Source organism: Suillus discolor, assembly GCF_016758755.1.
Source record: "Suillus discolor strain FC423 chromosome Unknown F5147scaffold_90, whole genome shotgun sequence".
Lineage (NCBI taxonomy): Eukaryota > Fungi > Basidiomycota > Agaricomycetes > Boletales > Suillaceae > Suillus > Suillus discolor.
In genome coordinates, this window is record NW_024541337.1 from 81,571 (window position 1) to 104,156 (window position 22,586).

The 22,586-nt window shown below is 47.7% G+C and overlaps 7 protein-coding genes across 7 annotated transcripts; 4 read left to right on the top strand and 3 right to left on the bottom strand.

The window, feature by feature from the left end:
- Positions 1-678: 678 nt before the first annotated feature.
- On the top strand, positions 679-2,732 carry F5147DRAFT_722321 (zf-ZPR1-domain-containing protein). The gene is made up of 7 exons (XM_041438907.1): positions 679-863; positions 918-1,038; positions 1,096-1,727; positions 1,779-1,922; positions 1,974-2,177; positions 2,231-2,506; positions 2,588-2,732. The coding sequence occupies exons 1-6, from the start codon at positions 723-725 to the stop codon at positions 2,450-2,452; spliced, it is 1,464 nt and encodes a 487-aa protein (XP_041286884.1). The 5' UTR covers positions 679-722; the 3' UTR covers positions 2,453-2,506; positions 2,588-2,732.
- On the top strand, positions 2,733-5,038 carry F5147DRAFT_619664 (uncharacterized protein). Its single transcript, XM_041432593.1, has 6 exons — positions 2,733-2,986; positions 3,232-3,406; positions 3,454-3,596; positions 3,645-3,757; positions 3,806-4,055; positions 4,112-5,038. The coding sequence occupies exons 1-6, from the start codon at positions 2,974-2,976 to the stop codon at positions 5,005-5,007; spliced, it is 1,590 nt and encodes a 529-aa protein (XP_041286885.1). The 5' UTR covers positions 2,733-2,973; the 3' UTR covers positions 5,008-5,038.
- Positions 5,039-5,342: 304 nt separating this feature from the next.
- Positions 5,343-5,967, top strand: F5147DRAFT_822450 (uncharacterized protein; the record flags this gene model as incomplete). The annotated part of the gene is made up of 1 exon (XM_041443733.1): positions 5,343-5,967. The coding sequence occupies exon 1, from the start codon at positions 5,560-5,562 to the stop codon at positions 5,965-5,967; it is 408 nt and encodes a 135-aa protein (XP_041286886.1). The 5' UTR covers positions 5,343-5,559.
- Positions 5,968-6,165: 198 nt separating this feature from the next.
- On the bottom strand, positions 6,166-8,486 carry F5147DRAFT_822452 (uncharacterized protein; the record flags this gene model as incomplete). The annotated part of the gene is made up of 13 exons (XM_041443734.1): positions 6,166-6,244; positions 6,296-6,471; positions 6,521-6,700; positions 6,756-6,905; positions 6,968-7,312; positions 7,365-7,418; positions 7,473-7,594; positions 7,643-7,694; positions 7,750-7,928; positions 7,991-8,065; positions 8,119-8,193; positions 8,256-8,297; positions 8,351-8,486. The coding sequence occupies 13 exons, from the start codon at positions 8,484-8,486 to the stop codon at positions 6,166-6,168; spliced, it is 1,665 nt and encodes a 554-aa protein (XP_041286887.1).
- Positions 8,487-9,314: 828 nt separating this feature from the next.
- Positions 9,315-11,970, top strand: F5147DRAFT_642869 (uncharacterized protein; the record flags this gene model as incomplete). The annotated part of the gene is made up of 4 exons (XM_041433107.1): positions 9,315-9,476; positions 9,538-9,828; positions 9,892-11,563; positions 11,615-11,970. 4 exons carry the CDS (start codon positions 9,315-9,317, stop codon positions 11,968-11,970), a joined length of 2,481 nt encoding a protein of 826 aa, XP_041286888.1.
- A 6,383-nt stretch (positions 11,971-18,353) lies between these two features.
- F5147DRAFT_779649 (uncharacterized protein) lies at positions 18,354-19,964 on the bottom strand (the record flags this gene model as incomplete). The annotated part of the gene is made up of 5 exons (XM_041442323.1): positions 18,354-18,416; positions 18,478-18,535; positions 18,606-19,771; positions 19,818-19,886; positions 19,947-19,964. 5 exons carry the CDS (start codon positions 19,962-19,964, stop codon positions 18,354-18,356), a joined length of 1,374 nt encoding a protein of 457 aa, XP_041286889.1.
- Positions 19,965-20,730: 766 nt separating this feature from the next.
- F5147DRAFT_764146 (uncharacterized protein) lies at positions 20,731-22,426 on the bottom strand. Its single transcript, XM_041440688.1, has 3 exons — positions 22,369-22,426; positions 22,243-22,305; positions 20,731-22,196 (listed from the first exon to the last, which is right to left on the bottom strand). The coding sequence occupies exons 1-3, from the start codon at positions 22,384-22,386 to the stop codon at positions 20,907-20,909; spliced, it is 1,371 nt and encodes a 456-aa protein (XP_041286890.1). The 5' UTR covers positions 22,387-22,426; the 3' UTR covers positions 20,731-20,906.
- Positions 22,427-22,586: the final 160 nt, after the last annotated feature.

Sequence of the window (22,586 nt, forward strand, 5' to 3'; positions counted from 1 at the left end):
CGATGCTGTTCGTGCATTTTCAAGAATCAACACACTATCGGAAACTGGGATATCGTGTCAATCTGCATCTCCATATCAAGCCGGATCCATCAGAGCCATGGGAGCAGCAGACAGGATGGATGAAACCAATTTTGACGAATGCCCTGGTTATCTCCCATATAAGTTCGTCGCCGATATCATTCATTCCAATATGCTGTTTTCACTGCTTTGTCAAACGAAGCTCGTCAACCAGCATTTATCGATGTGTCAGATACTTATCGTAGACCTCCGTTCCATTGACGACGAGGAATGCAATCTTCTCGCACCAATTGCGCAGCCGTTCATGAGTCTGAAGGAGGTCGAGGGCTTCCTAACTTTTACTTCGGTTGCATGGAGCAGCCCATGTATGTTGGGGATACCGATCCAACGAAGCATCAGTGACCGGTGAAGTTGAAGGCCAGCACGAGAGAGATATGGACGGATTCGAGTTGTAGGGACGCCAGATGGTTATCCTAGCCATTCGCTGTGTAAATTTCAATTCAAGGACTACTAGTTATGCAGTAATAAGAAAATCTCGGATATTCCGTGGCGCGCGCGAGTCATGCAGGTTGTCATCCTTATTTGAACAGGTGTGTGATCATTGACATTAGTCAGAATCAATGAACGACAAAGTCTAACTTCCAATTTGGTCTGACTGCAGGAGATGAATTTCGTTGCTATCATTTCCACCATCTAACCGGCACATGGCTCAAACTGAAGAAAACCCCGAATTCTTCCCTTCGATCGCAGACGTTGTCGATAAAACCAATGCCGGAGATGAAGAAGATATCAGCGCTAAACCGATGGAGGAGATCGAGTCTCTTTGTATGCAGTGTGGGGAGCAGGTGCGTTCGCAAACATTCTCATTGCTGGTGAAATTGAATATTCACATCAATCAGGGAGTAACGCGAATGATGCTCACGTCCATCCCATTCTTCCGGGAAGTTATCGTGATGAGCTTCCGATGCGAACATTGTGGCCATTCAAATAACGAGATTCAGTCGGCGGGGAAGATTAGACGTACGCACTCGTTTCATCTTGTTGCTCGTACCTCCTAACATGAAATCTTTGAGACAGCTGAAGGCGCTATGTACACAGTCAAAATCCTTAATCGCAGTGACCTTGACCGCCAGCTCATCCGCTCAGAGTCTTGTGCGATCAATATCCCTGAATTTCAGCTGGTCCTTCCGCCTTCCCGTGGGCAGCTTACAACTGTCGAGGGTCTTCTCAGGGACATTGTTGCGGATCTCAACGTACAGCAGCCACTCAGGCGCATCCAAGATGAGAACGCATACGCTAAGATCCAGGAAATTATCGATGGCCTCGAGGAGATCATTGCTGATGACGAAGAGGAAGATGTAGAAGGAAAGGACAAGCTTGAGAAGAGAGACCTTTCGAAAGAGGATCCAGTTGCACGTGCGATCACTATTACTCTTGACGATCCATCTGGGAATTCGTTCCTTGAGTTTGTGGGCAGCATGTCTGATCTAAAATGGAACATGCGCACATACGAGCGATCGCTCGAGCAGAATCGGCAGCTTGGATTGGCACCCCCTGCAGAAGACAAGGAAGAAAATGCGGTAGATGAGACAGAACAGCAACAACCTGGGGGTCCGGACGAGGAAGTGTTCGAGTTCCCTGGTATCTGTTCGCGCTGCAGCCGGCCTCTTGTCACGCGCATGAAGAAAGTTTCTATCCCTTATTTTAAGGTTCGTATCGAAGGCACGCACAATCTTCATGTCTAACAATCCTACTGACAGGACACTCTTATAATGTCAACTAACTGCGACAACTGCGGATATCGGGATAATGAGATTAAGTCAGGGGCTGCAATTTCTGAGCTTGGCAAGAAGATCACATTAAAGGTGGAAGATAGAGACGACCTGAGCCGCGACATACTTAAAGTAAGTACTTCCTTTTTCCCCCGAGCTCTTTGACCTAAGAGTGTCCTGTAGAGCGACACGAGCGGCCTTAGCATACCGGAGATAGATCTCGCTCTTCACCCCGGCACACTAGGTGGACGTTTCACAACTTTGGAAGGCATTTTAGATCAGGTATACGAGGAACTCACCGAGAAAGTATTTAACACGGGTGACTCTGGGGTCGCAGATGTTGACGATAGAGCTGCGTTCCAGGAATTCTTGAGAAAGCTTAAGCAGGTGTGTTCTCCTACCATCGCGCGACTCTCGTTTTGATATTGATGATTGCTAAGGTCAAGAACGCCGAGATACCATTCACCTTGATACTGGATGACCCTCTAGCGAACTCATACGTGCAGAATTTGTATGCACCTGATCCAGATCCGAATATGGAGGTCGTCGCATACGAGCGAACGTGGCAACAGAATGAGGATCTTGGATTGAATGATATGAATGTGGAATCATATAGCGGCGATGGTACGACGGACGGTGATGTAAAAACACAGAGTTCATAGGAGTGAAAGTCTGCCACGTCGGTTCGGACCGTCTACTCTGCAGACAGAGCTACTGTGCGTCATCTACCATCGTTCCTGAAAAGAGCAGAAATAATTATTAATATCCTACATCAACGCATCAAATTGACATGTTAGTACTAGGATTATATTGTAAAGAAGACGGCTATATCGTTGATTACAAGTGACTTCGACCTGCGAAACGGACCTAGTGTGTGCTGTCACAACGACTATTATTAGTCCACAGCTTTTGGAATCCAATCAATAACAGGTTTTCTTGGCTTACTATGCTCCCTATTATTGATGCGCCTTTCAAGAGAGTCTACTATGTTGAAGGCACAGTGACACGAGGATCTCACGGGATGCTAGCGACATCCGAACCTTGGCCACGGAGTTTTAGGATAGCAAGGAAACACCACCTCCGTATCCAGAATCGCCCGTTCGCTGGCATACAGCAACTGGAGGAGTGAGGGCCAGACTTTGGGCAAGGTATTTGTTGATGATGACAAAGCTTCTTGTGGAGCATGTTTGCTGGAGGTAAGTCACCGCAGTGCCTTGCCAGCATCTTCACCATACTGTCACCAGTAGATATTTTCGTCCCTTTCGCCCCACGCGTCCTCTCAAAGAGACGCTGTCATTCACTATAAAGGCTGGACAATCTGGACATGATGTCCTGTTTTTCTTGATCGCGATATACTGTTCCCCGGCAATGTTGTGCTGGTTATCCCTCGTGCTTGTCTTGGCGACTAATGTCGCTGCATTTACTGACTCACCCTCTCCAGAATCAAACGATGTACCGTCTCAGTGCCAGGCACGTGCCTGGGTGAGAGCACCTGACATGGTTCCCGGCGAAGTTATCGCAGGGGATGTCAAGATTAAGCTCAGCGGACCGTGTACTGACACCAAGAGCTATGCGCTAGGCTTGCGCTATAAGGAAAGAGTATTCTGGAAGTCGCGGTAAGTTATTTTCTCGCTCTCGTACCCTCCACTGAGCATCCAAACAGACGGGAAGATGCGCTGATTCTGGAAAGGCCTGAATGGGAATATAATTGGGGGTTGTACGAGAATAAGGACTCGTGGTCTATGCACGAGGAAGAACGAATTGCCTTTGAGATCAAGAGTCCTCTGGCCGGTGCAGGGGGGACAGGTGCGAATTGAGATTTTGAGTTGACTCAAAGCTTAATGCAGAGAACAGATACATTGTCGAGAAACTTCACGGCCCGGTTCGGAGTTCTGGTACCAAATACAAACTACCCTCCAGGATTAGACTGTCGTGCAGGCTGCATGTCTGACTGGGGAGCGACTCACGTAAGAACAGTCTTTATTGATTTTGTCTTGTGCTCAGTGTTGTTACAGAAAATATCCGGTGAATCGATTTACGAGTACTTCGTCGAAATCGGGTTTAGCAATGGTACCACCTCAGAGATACCTGCCGGAATGACAGCCTTTACCCCGTTCTACCTCTCGATGGAAAACAACGCACCCAGTGCTAACGCATCTCTATCTCCGGCACGCCTCTGTTTTAACATGAAACCATCAGTAGACAGTTTGCGGAGCAACTACACGATTGAAGTATCTTTTCCTGAAGGAGCATACGTCTATCAAAGTATGTCTCAGTGAAATGGAAACCTCAACGTAGTGATCTGATTGCATGCTTTCTAGACTCGTCTGTGGATTTTACGGCCATTGTTCATCGGACAGGATATACGAATCGGACAGACATTCCTGTAGAACTGTGTGCGTTCTCGGCGAATGATATTGAATGGCATTCTCAGGAGCTCCAGAAAAAATCACAACCGGAAGTTCCACCGTTCGTCAGGGCATTGGTCCCCTCCGTGCAGCATTCAGAATTCTCTGAATTCGTAATACCTTATCCACCTCGTTCCCCATGCAGACAGATCAATTTTGCAGCAACTCCTGCATCCTTGGTTCACGAAAGCCACATTATTTCCACGTCCTCCGAACCGCTTTCATTATCCCTCTACGTGGAACACAATACTGTTCCAGATTTTTCAACCTACTATCAGAAATTGGGACATCTTGTCCATCTGGATCTCCTTATCGTGCCAGATCCGTCAGAACCAGATCCATCAAAGCTATGCGAAAATCAATTCGAGGAGCTACAATGGGAGAAGCAGACTATGGACGCGGATGAACTTGACTGGGTGCCCTGGACGCCGACACAGATTCGTCCCCAAACCCTTTCCGGCAGCACCAATGTGTTGTCAGTCATTTCAACGCAGAAGCAGGGACCTGTGGGATTGATGCCAGTACACTACCTGTCTGATCAAGCTCGCCAACCAGTATTTGTCGATTTGTCGGACATCGCTGACCTTCGTCTGATGTTGCCAGAGGAACGCGACCTCATTGCTCCACTTACGCACCCGTCTATAAAGGTGTTTCCCAAGGGAGAAGAAATTCGACGCAGATATTTCACTGGCGGTGACACGCGGTACCCGATATACGTTGGGGACACCTGGGTCAGGAAAGTATTACCTATGACTACTAAGGATCAGGGCGAGAGTGATACTGTGGACCACTTGCTCGTTGTGCAGTGATGACGATCATCAATTGATGTAATGATCCCAGGGGGTAGTCATAAATTCAACATAGTGTAGTGCCAATTCACACACGATGAAATTTAGGTTCTCAACTTCTCATTGATATTTCAGTACGGTAATATCCTCAGTGTCGCCGACGCGCTGCAGATCCAGTCAACGATATACAATGTCATTCTTCGACTACCCAAGACTCGCACGCTAACCCGTCGTACAACATACAGATCCTGGTCACAACCTGTGCTCCAGACTCTCGGCTAGCACGTTGTCGATCATTTGTCTATAAAGTAATCCAGGGTCATGGCGTAAGTCCAGACTCGGATAAGTCCAAGCGGATCGCTTCTTGGTTCCGTACCAAGTGGCACCCCGACTAAGACCCCGAAAAACCGTCCAAAACAGCTAGCTAACCGCCCAACAGCGGAGACGGCGTCATTGCCGTCCCATTTCAAATTCTCTTAATATCTCTGCTTCCTTCTCTAAAGTACATATACGCTAGACCCATAAAATCATCACAAACCAACAAAAACATAAGAAAAGAACAAAAGCCTCACAATGCCGCTAAACCCTAAAGGACCCCAAAAGACAAGTACACCGCCAACGAGGTCATCCTCAAGACTAGCGGTAAACGAGATTATAGCTTCGAATAGCGAAGTCAAGGACATAGTGAGCGCTCAGAACTATCTCACTCAGACGGCAATGGCCATCAGCGGCAAACCGTACTCCGTTGACAACCTTTCAGACATTCTCTTCCACATCACGCAGCTCCCAGGAATGACTCTCCCAGCACAGAATGCGATAAGAGCAGTAGCTTTTCTACTCGAAGAAGCGGCCGAAATAGAAATGGCAGACAAAGTAGCTAAACTGGTTCTAACCGCCATCACTCCGCAAATTGCAAAGCTACAAGACACATCAGGGAAAACCTCCCGCAAAGATTTCATAAGATTTTCTGAAATTTTCTGACTTTCTGAAAATACATTAAAATATTCCAAGTCCCTCTACGGATGGGTGAAAATTTACAAAAATCCACATGAATACAACAAAATGATTATAATGTGATTAAATCAGGGTATATACTAGAATATCGCAAATCACAAGATATGAAAACGAGGAAATGAGACAAAAGTTGTAACGCAAAGTCCTTGTGCTATCAGGAATGCCCTAGTCGATACTCATCCCATCGAAATCGATTCGCGCAAATGCTGCTTTCAACTCGGCGGATGCAAAGTCAACCACATTGCTGCAGAAAGTTATGAGCAGCATGCAACAAAGATGCGAGACTAGCACATACCTAACAGCCTTGTATTTTCGAGCCATGAGAGAATGGTAAACATGCGGGCCCTTGGTGTAGATTCCGTTGAGCATTTCCATATTGTTGTCAAACATGCCGATGAGACTTTGCCCGAAATCACCACGCTCGCGACCTACATCAACAACGGACTTCAGATCAAGTAGGGAAGAAAAAATCTGGTAGAACACAGTGAGATAGCGCTTGAATAGTTAGAATACGACGCACCGCAGTAACCACAGCTGAGACCATGGCACTCGGGATCTCGGGTTCATCGTTGTCATCAAGCACAGAGACAAACCGATCCTTATACTTCTTCCCAACCTGGTCCTGACTCGTAAAAAAGGCTAACTGGCATACAGTGTTGATAGCGGGATGGTCAAATGGCTGACTCAAGATGGGATTGCCCTGTCATGTCCTAAAAGTCAAAGAGGATCAACATTTGCGATGAGCTAAACCAAACCTTGGTGTCAAACTTGTAAATGAAAGTCAGGAGATTGAGCAGGCGGTTGATCTTCTCGTCATCACCCGTCTTGACCCCATATGCACCAGGAACGACGCGATCCGAAATCTCCTTGAGTTTCTTGCGAATCAACCCAATACGCCCATCTGGCTAATCAGTAGCACCACTTGCATGAGAATTGTGGGTTGCAAAAGTATTGACAAGAAACTCACCACTCTGGTGAAAGCTTTCATGTAAGCTTGGTCTTGTTCCAAGCGCTGTAAGACTTCTTTATGCTCTGCTGATGATGCGGCTTCAAGTACTAAGTTGACCATCATGGTGTGGCGATGTTTCGGTCGTGGAAAGTAGCACTCAAATACCAGCTCTCGTTCGACAAGCTGAATGGCAGCATGAAGAATTACTTGGATATGAGGTTGTTGACTGAGGAGATTGATTGTGTTGTTGCCGTTCCACACAAGATGTGTTAACAAAGACCAAGTGTCTTCCAAGCGGGTACTATTACGAGTTAGCGAATCCGGAATGCTCGAGGTTGATAGTGCCGCAGTGAAGTGCGGAGTCTGTAAATTCAGCCAATCTAGATTCAGAATGCAACTCGAATGCAAAACATACCTCCGCAGCCTTGTGCACAGTTTTCTTGGCCCTTTTCTTGGTAATAGGGACATCCTTTGTTAAATAAGTCATCAACAACACGTAGCGTAGAAAACATGAATCACATACATTGAACTTGGTCTTACTTGTAACAGCCTTCGTGGTTTGACTAGTACTTGTGGCTTGATCGTCATCCGAGTCTGAAGTTGGAATCATGGAGGTGGTGTACGAGCCACTTGGCTTGGAAGAATCTAGGCAGATAGTCACTATAATGCCCAAGAACACCACAAAAAACTCACGGGTTGTAGGTTTCAAGGCTGCCTTAACAGTATTTGTGATGAAATGAGGAGTCTTTGAACCACCATCAATGTGAGTAACTCAACCAGTATTAATCTGTAGGAAATACCTTGTCATAAAATAAATCCTTGAGCTGCTTTGGCTTTTTGCTTTGCAGCTCATCATCATGACTCGATAAAAATTCCGAGTCATCATTCTCAGAATGATCAGACTCAGAAGCCGTGTTACCGTGACCATCAACAGGCTGCTGGTCCAATGAGGGCAAATCAATGTCCTGCTCTCGAGTTTCTCGAGTTCAGCAAGTTAGAAACAAATATGGAAGTATTAATAATAATAAAAATAACACTTACTGCGTAGACGAGGTGGCCTGGCTGTACCATGGTTGGATTCTTCTGGTGGCACAATCTGTTTCTTTATGCTGGTGCCTACTGGACGAAGTGTAAGGAGAACATATTAACAATATGAGGCTTCGACTGACCTGTGAGCTTTTTTTGTTTGCCTTTGCCTGAGTCAGCGATAGATGATGCAGCACGTTTTCGGGTTGCTGGTTTGTCTGCAGCCCAAACTTTTCAAACAGATGAGTTCAAATATAGACACTGCGTCGGCAACACAAACCTTGATTTTTCATTGCTACTTCTTTTGCTTGACGTATTGGCCCTGCGGTGTTAGGAGACATAAAGATTCACTTCATCCATTAAAAAAAAACCTACTACCAACGCTCTCTGAGGTTTCAATTTCGGAAGGGGTGGCTGCTTGAGCAGAGTGTGCGGATGCCATTTCAACCTTCTTCTGCAGCCGTTTTGCTGCAGCTTTTTCTCTGGGTGTCACAGGAGCCTTTGGAGGCATGGTAAGTAAAATATAGTTGTAAGAAAAAGACTGACGAAATGAGTGTGAAGCAAGAAGCGAATTAAAAGAGGGAAATTTTGATGGGGGAAGACAACCTGTAACAAGTGGTTCGAATTGAAGAAGGTTCATGTTCCGCCCGCAAGCTAAACACTAAATCTACCTCGGCTACCTCATTTCGTCACCACTCACCACTTAAGCACCAAAGCCAACATTTCCATCGCATCCTCGACAATGCACAGTATCAGAGGCAACATAAAATGTCGTCCATGTGGAAAAGAAGGCCTGACTGTGGCTGGATATCACCGCCATGCCACACAGTCTCGAAATCTGCAGTGTCTTGCTCATTATGAGCAAGTAAGCAATGCACAACTAGCGGGCCACATACCAACTGAAATGGCACCAGAATATCACCCATCCACTGGTTATGCCAACAGCATCGATGAAAATATGGACGGTGCTGATGAGATAGATGAGGGTGGTCAGGTTCTACATTTCGAAGGCGACTTTTTTGGTCACTATACCGAAGAAGACTTTGAATGGCCAGACGACCATGGAGTAGTAGAAGGAGACAAGGATGCAGATGAGTCATCGGATGAGGAGGTGGTATTTGATGGCGAAATAGGGTGGGAGCCAGCAGTTCTTAATGCACCTGATGTTGGTGAGCAAGATTCGGAGCAAGAGTCACTGGCAGATCAATATCATCAAGAAACTCGAGCTCACCATCAAAATCCCCGTGATGCCGCAGAAGCTCGATTAGGTCATGCCAGTCCATATATCACACACTTTCCCCTTCCAACTGCAGGTGCTCCAGTCTCTGGACCATCGGAAATGCCACGTGAGCATATCTACGAGGGTTACAGTCAGAAAATTGCAGGGTCAGAAAACATTTACGCACCATTTGAGAGTAAACTCGACTTCGACATAGCCTTATGGGCCAAAATGCGTGGCACAGGCTCTACAGCATTTACTGATCTTCTTGCTATCGACGATGTGGGTCATTAAGTTTTAAGTGAAATGACAAATACAAACTCACCATGTTCTGATCTGCCAGGTACATGACCGTCTCGGGCTCTCTTATAAAAGTTCTCGTGAACTTAACAACATCATTGATAAGAAGCTTCCCACCGGTCGCCCACAATTTCGCCGCCAGGAGGTTGTGGTTGCCGGAGAAGCTTTTGACGTGTACTTCCGAGATGTTCTGGAATGTGTCAAGGCTCTCTACGAAGATCCAGAATTTGCACCATACCTTGTCTTCGTACCTGAAAGGCATTATGCAGACAAAGACAAGACAATGCGGTTATATCATGATATGCATACAGGGAAATGGTGGTGGCGCACACAGGTTTGTCAACAGCTCTCATTCAGCTCTAAATTCAAACTGATTTGAATCACTGACACGTCACAGAAGGAAATCGAGAAAGAAAAACCTGGAGCGACAATTATCCCGATTATTCTCTCTTCTGACAAGACTCAGGTCACTGTCTTCGGGAATAAGACAGCATACCCAGTATATATGACGATCGGCAACATACCAAAAGACATTCGACGGAAACCTTCACGACATGCCCACATCCTTTTGGCTTACCTTCCAACTACTCGTCTTGAGCACATCAAGAATCGGGCCTCTCGGCGCCGCACTATCACAAATCTCTTCCACGCATGTATGGGGCACATCCTCGAACCACTCAAAAGTGCCGGAGAAGATGGGCTACATATGCATAGTGGTGATGGCATCACCCGTCGTGGTCATCCCCTTCTTGCTTGCTATGTTGGCGATTATCCCGAGCAAATTCTTGTTTCTGGCGCGATGACAGGTGAATGTCCGAAATGCAATGTCCCGAACGGTGAGCTTGGAAGTAAAGATGCCCTATTCAAGCCACGGGATCTTGAGAGTATTCTCGCTGCTCTCAATATTGCAGATGAAGATCCGATTGGCTTTGCAGAACATTGTGCCGAGCTTAGGATCAAGCCTATTCAACACCCTTTCTGGCAAGGACTTCCGAAGTCGAATATCTTCCATGCGATTACCCCCGACGTATTGCACCAGCTATATCAAGGACTCATGAAACACATGATTGCTTGGATCAAATCGGCTTTTGGAGAAGCAGAGATTGATGCCCGTTGCCGTCGACTCCCTCCAAACCATAATATTCGCATCTTCAACAAGGGCATCTCTAGTCTCGCAAGAGTCAGTGGTGCTGAGCACAATCAGATTTGCCGCTTTCTTCTGGGTGTTATTATCGACATTCCCCTTCCCAACAACATTTCAAGCGCTAAGCTTGTTCGAACTCTTCGCGGACTCCTCGACTTCCTGTACTTAGCACAGTATCCATGTCACTCAGCGGAGACACTGCAACTCCTCGATGAAGCTTTGACCCGTTTTCATGACAACAAAGACATATTTGTCACACTTGGCATCCAAACGCAGTTTAATCTTCCAAAGCTTCACTCCTACCGGCACTACCTCCATATGATTCAAGAGTATGGCACGACTGACAACTATAATACAGAATATACCGAACGACTTCATATCGACCTCGCCAAGGATGCATATCGTGCAACAAACCACAAGGACGAGTACAGTCAAATGACTCTGTGGCTTGAACGGCAGGAGAAGATTCTACGGCACGCCAGTTATGTTCATTGGCGCCTCGCTGGTGATCCATTGCCGCAATCGCGTCTACCGCCAGATATGCAGTATGCCAGGGAATACAAGATGACGAAACATCCATCTGTCAAGGCCGCTACCATCGACTCCCTTAGAGACGACTATGGTGCCTCTTTTTTTCGAGCTGCCCTTGCTCGTTATATTGTGCTTCACACTCGCCCAGACGCAACAACTCGAGCTCAGGTGGAACATGCCGCTGGACATGTATATATCCCCTTCGCCTCGCTTCCTATTTTCCATAAGGTCAGGTACAATGCGGTCGACTCCGCTGGCCATAAAGATGAAAGTGTTACCATTGATTCAGTTCACTGTCAGCCTGCACGAAGAGATAAGCGAGGGAATACCGTGCCAGGACGTTTCGATACAGTTCTTGTCAACTGTGGCAATGGGGGAGAGAAGAGTGTGGAAGGTCTGTATATCATTTGGTTGACCGTTTCAAGTCACTGATGAATCATACAAGGTTACCGTGTAGCCCAAGTGCGGGTTATATTTTCGATACCCGAGAAACATCACGCTAGCCTTTTTCCCTCCCATATCTTGATCCCTAAACATTTGGCCTACGTCGAGTGGTTTTCGCCATTCACCGGGACAAGCGAGAGAAATCATGGTATGCACAAGGTCTCGCGATCATACGAAAATGGGGAACAGCTAGTTAGTATAATATCTGTGAAAGATATTCGACGCAGTGTACATCTTATACCGAAATTTGGCCGCTCTGCGCCTCGGGATTGGACTAGCAGCAACGTTTTGGAACTGTGTAGAGACTTTTTTGTTAGCCCATTCACTGATCGTCACGGATACGCAACTATTTACTAGCTTTGTTGACAACTTTTGAAAATATTATGCGAATTTCGAGAAATTTTTGTCGCATTTGCAAAATTCCCGCGGGAGGTTTTCCCTGATGCACCTCAGAGAACATCACATCATCCGCATCAAAGCTCGAAACGACACAGGCTAAGATCACTGACGTCTCATCGAACCTCTCTGGGAACACTGCTGACAGAATCATAGATTCAGCAACAATAGATTCATGTCTTGAAAAGATGCAAGAAGCTGTCACTACACTAACCACGCAAGTCAAAGAAGCAAACAATCAAGGTAACTACAAGAAGGCACTACTCATGGGACTTGACACCAACACCGACCCTCTAATGACCCAAAGAGCAGCCAGAGATGCCATCAAAGCCTGCCAAATCTTAATCGATATCAGCAAGGACAGTCAACTTGCCCCAGGCAAAGTATCACACGCGCAATTAGTCGACCTCATCAACAAAGCAATAAAGACCATATCCACCCAGGACTCCCCATCATTAGAAATACGCGCAATCAACCAGTTCAGGAACGGAGGTACAGTTATTGAAATGTTGACAGCAGACGGAGCGCAACACCTCAAGAAACCGGAAATCAAGAAAAAGTTCCTCGAAGCACTAGACCCAACAGCTACCATCAAAGATCGCGCATACCAGGTAATAATCCAATTCGTCCCACTAACCTTCAATCCAGGAAACCCAGAACACATCGACAACCTTGAACAAGAGAACAACTGGAGCCAAGGTGTTCTAACATCTGCACGCTGGGTCAAGCCCCCGGAAAAACGCAACAACACCCAAAGGGTCGCTCACATCATGGCATCATTCAACGACCCGAACGTAGCTAACACTAGCATCCGAGACGGCATTACTCTCAACAAATACCGCCTCCAAGTCAAGAAGAACAAACGTGAACCCATACGATGCGCGAAATGCCAACACTATGGTCATATTGCAAAGGAATGTATCTCTCACAGTGATGTCTGCGCTAACTGCTCGGGACCACACAGAACTAGCGAATGCATGGACAAATCAAGCACGGTATGCACTTCCTGTCAATCTGAAGACCACACAAGCTGGGACCGATCCTGCCCAACATTCATCCGCAAATGTGCAGACCTCGATGCCAGACAATCCGAAAACACAATGCCCTACTTCCCTACCGACAACACATGGACTCAAGTTCAAGCACCCTCCAAAGCCAAACCGTTCATCAGGAAGGAACCCACGCCGGAATATTCGGAACCCCCTCAACACACGCAAGACACGCTCAAGAGACACTTTCCCCCCAGAGGAAGCCGTAACACCAGAGGCTCATACTTAAACCCGCCCCTAGGATTCTCATCTCATCAACACAACTCCCAACGACAACGTTCAGTAACACCAGCACGCTCCACTAACTCCCTCTATGTCTAGGACACCCAACGAACAAACAGTAAGACTACGAATCTGGCAAGAAAACTTAAACAAATCGGACACTGCCCAACACTGCATCCTTAGCGGCCCTTTCACGGCAAAAGAACAAGATATCGTTGTAATCCAGGAACCCTGTATAGACTTTCTAGGTAACACTAAGGCAACTCCGGACTGGAACGTTATATACCCCTCGAACAGATATACTAATCCCAACAGACCACGCGCAATCACCCTCATCAACAAACGACTCAACTCCAACAACTGGCGACAACTCCCATTCCCATCATCAGACATAGTGATAATTCAGCTCAGCGGACCCTTCGGCAAACTCACCATCATCAACATTTACGATGACTGCAAGACACGAGAAGTCATTCCAGCCATCTTGGAATATCTAGAAAGGGAGATACGCACTATCCGCCCTACCGCCGGAGACCACATAATTTTAATGGGCGACTTCAATGCACATCACCCACTCTGGGAGGAAGACCGCAACGTACACCTTTGCACACCTCCAGATGCTCAGGAAAACGCACAAAACATTATTAACCTGATGGCTGACTACGATCTACAGATGGCTCTTCCAAAGAACACCCCGACGCTCCAATCCTCAAGCAGCGGCAACTGGACAAGACCAGACAATATATTTTGCACGTCCCATACGCTAGATTCGTTCACTATCTGCAATACTACTCCTAGACGCCGACCGCCGTGTACTGACCATGTTCCCATCATTAGCTCCCTAGATTTAGAAGTCCCACGTGCCTCAACAGCCACAACAGTCAACTACTGCGAAGTTGACTGGGAAGAATTCAATAGCTCCCTCGCCCGTCACCTCAGCGCATACCCTCCCCCAGCACTCATCACCTCAGAAGAACAGTTTCAAATGGCCGCCGCCAATCTTAGTGAAGCCCTTAAATGTACCATAGCCGACAAAGTCCCCAAAACGAAGCCATCCCCTCACGCCAAACGATGGTGGACGAAGGAGCTCACAAAGATGTTAAAACAGAAAGACCAGCTAAGTGCAGAATCGTATAAGATGAGAGGCCTACCTGACCACCCTATACACGAAGAACATCGTAAATTCCGCAACCTAACTACCGAAGCCATCCGCAAGAGCACTGGATCAGCTTCCTCGAAGAACTCAATCAAGAAAGTATCTACACGGCCAACAAAATCATGATGAAGCCCTACGGCGACGGAGGAAGAACAAGTATCCCTGCCCTAAAGACCAAAGATGCCAACGGCAACCAAGTAGAAGCTATCACGAATGAAGATAAGAGTATAGCCCTAGCTGAAGCATTCTTTCCGCCTCCTCCTCTCACCAGTTCAGTCCCTACTAACTTCAGCTATCCAGAACCCGTCACCCCCTTCGCTCCCATCCTGGCAGCACAGCTCATTCGCACCATCAACAACACCAGCTCGTATAAAGCTCCCGGACCCGACGGCATATGTAACATAGTATTTAAACGCGCGCAACACCTCCTCGTCCCCTACCTCCTACGCCTATTCAACGCAGTCTTCACCCTCCAAACATACTACGACCCATGGCGAGAGTTCACGACCGTAGTCCTACGCAAACCAGGAAAGACTGACTACACCATCCCGAAAGCGTATTGTCCCATTGCCCTAATTAATACCACTTGCTGTTACAGGCATCTGTAACACCTACAGGAGCCCCAGCTCTGCCTACGCCTGCCCCCGCTCTGCTAGACTCCCCGCGCGGCGGTGCGCCGCCTACACCTAGAAAGACAGCGGTCTGGACCGCTATGACTCCGCCCCTGGCGCTATGACCCCGCCCCTGGCCTAGATGGCCTTGTACCTGATCCATGAAGGCTGTACGCCTCATGGACACCCTAGATCAGCGCATGTATGCCACATGTCGCTTCATGAAGATCCGGAGCGCGCCTGGCGCTTCCTGTACCTATGCGCAGCTGCCCTTGGCGCAACATGCTTGATCAGAGGTTAAGCCTCATGTACTTATCTGAACCTCATGTCTTGTTATCACAGATCATAGATATACTATTGATTACAGACTGAGCTAGAATACTTGTAGTACTTCCCTATAAGTAGACAGGATTATCGTACTTAGACTTTACTTTAATCTACTAGGTTCATCCCCAGAACTTGCTCATCTAAGCTTACCAGCTTCCTTGTGTGAGACCGCACTTCTAAGTCGCCCCCATACGACTTAGCACGTATCCGCTAGCCCTGCATCTCGACGAGCGCCGTCTTACCGAGATCGCCGGAGGAATCCTTGACGTTCCGTCAAGGCTAGACCACGCTCAGCTTCAGTAGACTCACTCGAGTCGTCGCTGAGAAGACCTATCCTAGTTCGCACACGCCGACCGACGGTCAGCGTAACACTTGCAAGCTACTTACCGCCCTAATAGCAGAACAAGTCACACGTATCCTAGAGCAACACAACCTCCTCCCAAATACACACTTCGGTGGACGCCCAGGCCGCACCACAACAGATTCCCTACACCTCCTAGAAGCTACTGTCAAGAACGCATGGTGTAACAACAAAGTTGCCTCAATACTCTTCCTGGACATCGAAGGCGCCTTCCCCAATGCAGTAACTGACCGGCTCGCTCACAACATGAAGAAAAGACGACTCCCCCCGGAAATAGTCGATTTCACAGTCAGAATGCTTACAGGACGACGCACGCAACTACGCTTCAACGACTCAACTTCAAAATGGATAGACGTTCGGAACAGAATCGGTCAAGGAGACCCCTTATCTATGATAGCCTACTTGATATATAATGCTGACCTTGTAGACATAGCTAACCCCCGCAAACAGGAAACAGCCCTAGCCTTCGTCGACGACACGGCCTTCATCGCCATAGGCCCAACGTTCGAAGCCACCCACTGCACCCTGAAAGATATGATGGAACGACGCGACGGAGCACTCCAATGGTCTCAAGATCACAACTCAAAATTTGAAGTTAACAAATTCGCCCTAATAGATTTCACCCGCAGCAAAACCCATCACCGCCCTCCACTAGTTATACAAAACACCACAATCAACCCCACTGAGCATCACCGCTTCCTCGGCCTGCTCGTTGATCAGGAACTAACGTGGAAATATCACACAGGTCACGCAATCGCTAAGGGAGTCGAATATGTCCTCCAACTTCGCCGTCTTGCCAAGCCCACCAACGGAGTATCAGCCAATCTCATGCGTAAGTTATACATTACGGTAGCCATCCCCAAGTACACCTACGGAGCGGATATATGGTTCCATCCAACCTTCAACTCGTATACAGGCTCGCCTCGGAAAGGATCTATGGGAGTGGCCCGAAAACTAGCTAAGGTACAACATATCGCGACACTGAGCATCACAGGAGCAATGAGATCAACAGCTACTGACACCCTAGACGCACACTCGAACCTCCCCCCCATCCCCCTTCTCCTCCAGAGAATATGTCACCGTTCCACTCTCCGCCTAGCCACGCTACCAGACCGCCACCCTCTACAACCCCTCCTGAAGCACATAGTCCGACACCAGAACATACGAAGGCACCGCACGTCGCTACACGAACTCCTAGCTACATTCCAAATCCTCCCAAGTGAAACGGAAACATTAGATCCTATCCTACGCCTAAACGCCAGTCAAAGAAACGTCGTCAAAAATCATATCACACCGAAAGCGAAGGAAGCCATCAAAGAACAGCAAGAACTCAAGGATGTGATACAAATTTTTACTGACGGCTCTGGACATAACGGAGGCATAGGAGCAGCAGCGGTTCTACTGCGGGAAGGGCAAGCACCCCACACACTAAAGTATCACCTAGGATCAAACAAAGTACACACCGTATATGAAGCAGAAGTGGTTGGACTCACACTAGCTGCCAAACTCCTAGCGACAGAACGCAATGTCACCTATCCAGCATCCATCTTCATAGATAATCGTGCAGCCATCCAATCCGGTGAGAGTCATATTGCGAAATCGGGCGGATACTTAGTAGAACATTTCCGCAGACTAACAAGAGAGCTCGCGCTACGCAGAGAGCATCACGGAAGCGACTTCGATCTAACAATCCGTTGGATACCAGGACATAAAGGAGTGATAGGTAATGAACTCGCTGACGCAGCAGCAAAAGAGGCAGCAAAGGGCCCCAACGAATCAAGCGCCAAACACAGACTCCCAAAGTTCCTTCAAGATGGTCCATTGCTGGACAGTATATCCGCCCTGAAACAGTGGCATGAGGACACCCTACAGAAACGCTGGAGCAACATATGGAAAAACTCACCCAGATACGCCAGAACCAACGCGATCGACCCCACCATGCCATCCAAGAACTTTCTCCGCCTCGTAGCCCTCAGTCCACGTCGACAGACCAGCATATACACTCAACTCCACACCCGCCATGTACCCCTCAACTACCATCTACACCATCTCGGAAAGAGCGCAACCCCACACTGTCCCATATGCCCCGGTACAAACGAAACCATCCACCACTACCTACTTGATTGCCCCCAATACATCCGCGAACGTCATATACTCTCTAATGTCCTACGTCGTCGAGCCTCCTCCATCTCCTTTCTCCTAGCGTCAGAAGAAGCAACTAAACCACTTATGCGTTTCATCAACAGTACAGGACGCTTCAAAGCGACATTCAGTGAGATCCCGCTCATATAAAAAGCTCACTCTTTCACATATAGCCTATATACTACAGAATAATACGCCTGCGACCCACAACCCAATCAAACCCAACCTACAAAACGCAAAAACTAATTCAAAACTAAATTCAAACTAATCCAAACTAATTCAAAACCACTCCGCACACCAAGGAAACGCTGCTTGCAGGACAAACAGCACTGGAGGACCGGAAGTAGCAGGCTAGAATGAGGACAAAGATGAATGAAGGCCCGAGCACGAGACAAGACGAAGAAGCAAAGACATCGCACCAGAAACACAGCGAAAAACGCCAAACGGCACTCCTACTCACCTTACCTAGTTCTCACCTACCCATACTCTACCCCAACAGCCGTTCCCTTGTACGAAGTTGGCAGTCGGCCTTGGCCCGACTACACGCCAATGGAGTACGTGTCAAAGACCCCAGAACACATACAGTACATATACACTTACGATAGCTAGCCGGGAGTAAGCCCCCCGCACTCGAATAGGGCTATGTCCGACATAGGGTCTATGACCCCAAAGGACAATAACAATGATTTAAAAAAAAAAAAAAAAAGTCCAAGCGACGCTCTCCGTACTCCCAACCATATCTGGCGGTATGAGGAGCGGCGTGCGCACGCCAGTGAACGGGAATAAAGAACGGTCGAGTAACCGCACCCCCCGCAACGAAGGGAGCTTGACTCTCTCTTCGTGAGGAACAAGAGTAACAGCTGACTGTTCGCTTGGATCCAAAAATTTTATCGGAACCCATAAGTCTACCCATGTCAAGTGTGCATGCATAAGCATTCGGATTGGAAAATGTGTCTGTGGCGAGGTGGCGTAAATTTGGACACATGGAAAGTAGTGGAGTCACTAGTGGGGCAGGGGGAGGGGGAGGAGAGTAGTCAAACCTAAGATGGACATTCTTTATGTATGGCCTAACCAAAGAGACAAAGTGGAGACTGCGTCCAAATTTACGCAACAGTGGCTCAACACTCGCGCCGCCAGCAGCTTGTGATGTCAAAAGGAGACATCGAAGAGAGGGGAGGCTGAGGATCTCAGCCAGTGCAGAAAAGACGTTCATGACGTGTTGGTGCGGCTGCCAAGTAATGTGCAGCTCTTCCAAAAAGGCAAGATGTGTGTGCCCGGTGGGGAGTGCATCGTTTCTTCCGATGGACATATCGATATGGAAAGTAGTGAGGCATGTGAAAGCTGGCAAGAGGTTCAGGGTTTCTATAAGCGTGGGATTGATAGGGAAGTGCAGATCTGTGGTGCGAGAGGGGGTGTTCTGCGCGAGAGCGATCATGCGGAGAAACTCGTGACCAAGAAAAAAGTGGTCTCTCTTCAAGATGGGCGCAATGGTAACTTTAGTAAGATTTGGAGTCACCGCTAAGATGTCGTCCAGAGTCATTGAGATTGTAACCGCCTGCGACACTGAAACATAACACTGCAGGTGCAGAGATAGTATTAGCTCGCTAAGGCTGCGGTTGTTCGAAACAGCATATGCAAGCGCGAAGAGTTGCTTGCTCTGTAGAATGACAACATGGCGATAGAGGAAGTTGATGACGACATTATACCAGTACCTGGATACTAGCACAATGTTCCTAAGGGTCTGCAGCGAAAAAGACCGCGAGGAACGATTGCCACGAGCAATGACAGTGGAATCTAGGAAATACTGAGTCGGTGGTATGGTGAACTCCATGATAACGCTGAGAATTTCAACTGGAATTTCGGTTATATGCGTCGGTGACAGAACTTGATGTATCTGAGCAGACGATGAGCAGTGATAGTAAGAAAGATAGGAAAACTACCTCTGTGCAGTTCGCATTCGCATCTATGTCCGACACCTGATCATAGGCAATTGTGCTGCTCGGGTTCATCTTGGAAGCGTCAAGGCAAAATCTCAGTAATTGTTTGATTATTCAACGAGGTCGACTTACCAATAGTATAGGATCCATGATGCACCCGCGAAGAATACGCTGACTGGAACAAAAATACGTCTTTTTATCTCTCCGCTCTCGGAGCCGTAGTGATGGATCTGTGACTTTGGAGTGCAATCGCGGTCCCGCGATGACTCTTCGCGACTAGGGATGTGAAAATTCTTGGCGTGAGGTATATGATGCGTGCATGGTCCCATACCTCACCCGGCAAGCTGTCGAAGGTCACATTGACAAAGATGCGGTTGTCCAGTAACGAGTTCTGTTGCCATCGGTACCCTCATCAAGCTGATTGCGCTGACGTGCGAAACATAGAACGCCTGGAAACTTCATCGTAGTAAATCCCACTATCATGGAAGAACTGCTGCTCAGAGGGTGCAAAAATTCATGAGTCAATTACTAGCATTCATGTCCCGAGACAGCCGACTCGAATGCCGAAGGGCAGTAAGATGCTACAAGGAGCATTTTATCACTCACTCCCGCTTGTCCGGTTTGCTGAGGGCGACTGGTAAAACTTGAAGTAACATCTTGCTTAGTCACCAGGTACCAGAACAGGCCCCCCGGAGGCTGTGTAGCGCTCAGGGATTTATGCCGCATCACTACCGCACCACACCAAAACATAGATTTAACGACAAGTATGGTGCATCAAAACAAATTATCAATTGGCTGAAATGTGCTACCTGTGCACATGCGTGCACTATTGTAGCAAAACAGAAGAAAAATCGACTCCATAGTAAGCCTTCGGAAAATATTTTGACTCAACGTCGCTCAGCAGCACTTGTACCAGTTGAACAACTTCGCACATGAAATTGAGGTTTTCAACTTCTCATAGATATATTAGTACGGTAATATATATACTGAGGTAGTGTCGCCGACGCACTGCAGATCTAGCCAACGATATGTAATGATAGTCCTCTACTCAAGACTCGCACGCTAACCCGTCGTACAACATATGGATCCTGGTCACAACCTGTGCTCCAGACTCTCAGCTAGCACGTCGTCTATAGTTTGCCTATAAAGTAACCCAGGGTCATGGCGCAAGTCCAAACTCGAATAAGTCCAAGCGACGCTCTCCGTGCTCCCAACCATATCTGGCGGTATGAGGAGCGGCGTGTGGGCGCCACTGAACGGGAATAAAGAAAGGTCAAGTAACCGCACCCCTTGCAATGAAGGAAACTTGACTCTCTCTTCGTAGGGAATGAGAGTCACAGCTAGCGCTGACTGTTCGCTCCGATTCAAAAATTCTCTCCAAACCCATAAGTCTACCCATGTCAAATGTGCATGCGCAGGCATTCGAATTGGACCATATGTGTCCGTGGCGAGGTGGCGTAAATTTGGACACATCGACAGTAATGGAATCACTGGTGGGGGAGGAGGAGGAGGCATACTATACTTGTAACGAAAATAATAGTGATGGTTCCTAACCAACGAGACAAAGTGGAGACCGTGTCCAAATTTGCGCAACAGTGGCTCAAGAACCGCACCATTCCCAACATCTCGTGATGTCAAAAGGAGACGTCGAAGAGAGGGGAGACTGAGGATCTCAGCTAGTGCAGAAAAGACGTTCCTGACATGTCCACGTGGCTGCCAAGTAATGTGCAGCTCTTCCAAAAAGGCAAGATGTATGTGCTCGGTGGGGAGTGCATCGTTTCCTCCGAGGAACATATCAATATGGAAAGTGGTGAGGCATGTGAAAGTCGGTATGAGCTTTAGGGTGTTTATTAGGCTGGGATTGATACGGAAGTGCATATCTGTGGTGCGAGAGGGGGTGTTCTGCGCGAGAGCGATCATGCGAAGAAACTCGTGACCAAACCAAGGGCGGTATCTGTTCAAGATGGGCGCAATAGTAACTTTGGTATGATTTGGAGTCACCGCTAAGATGCCGTCCAGAGCCATTGAGACTGCAGCCATCTGCGACTCTAAAACATAACACTGCAGGCGCAGAGATAGTATGAACTCGCCGAGGCTGCGGTTGTTCGAGACGACACGTGCAAGCGCGAAGAGTTGCTTGCTCTGTAGAATGACAACATGGCGATAGAGGTAGCTAATGCCGACATTATACCAGTGCCTGGATACTAGTACAATGTTCCTGAGAGTCTGCAGTGAAAAAACCCGCGAGTGACGATTGTCGCGAGCAATGACAGGGGAATCTAGGAAACGCTGAGTCGGTGGCATAACAAGCTCCATGATGATGCAGAGGATTTCAACCGGAATTTCGGCTGCAATATGCGTTGATGACATAACTTGATGTATCTGAGCAGACGATGAGCGATGACAGTAAGAAAGATCAGAAAACTACCTTTGTGCAGTTCACATCTATGTCTGACACCTGATCATAGGTAATGATGTTGCTGGGGTTCGCCTTGAAAGCGTCAAGCCAAAATCTCAGTGATCGTTTAGTTGTTATCCAACGAGGTTGACTTACCAATGGTGTAGGATCCATGATTCACCCGCGAAGTGATACGCTGACTGGAACAAAAATACGTCCTTTTATTTCTCCATTTTCGTGGGCGCAGTGGTGAATCTGTGATTTTGGAATATAATCGCGGTCCCGCATTGAATGACTCTTCGTAACTAGGCATGTGAAAATTCGAAACTTGGCATGGCATGATCCCATACCTCACCCGGCAAGCTGTCAAATGA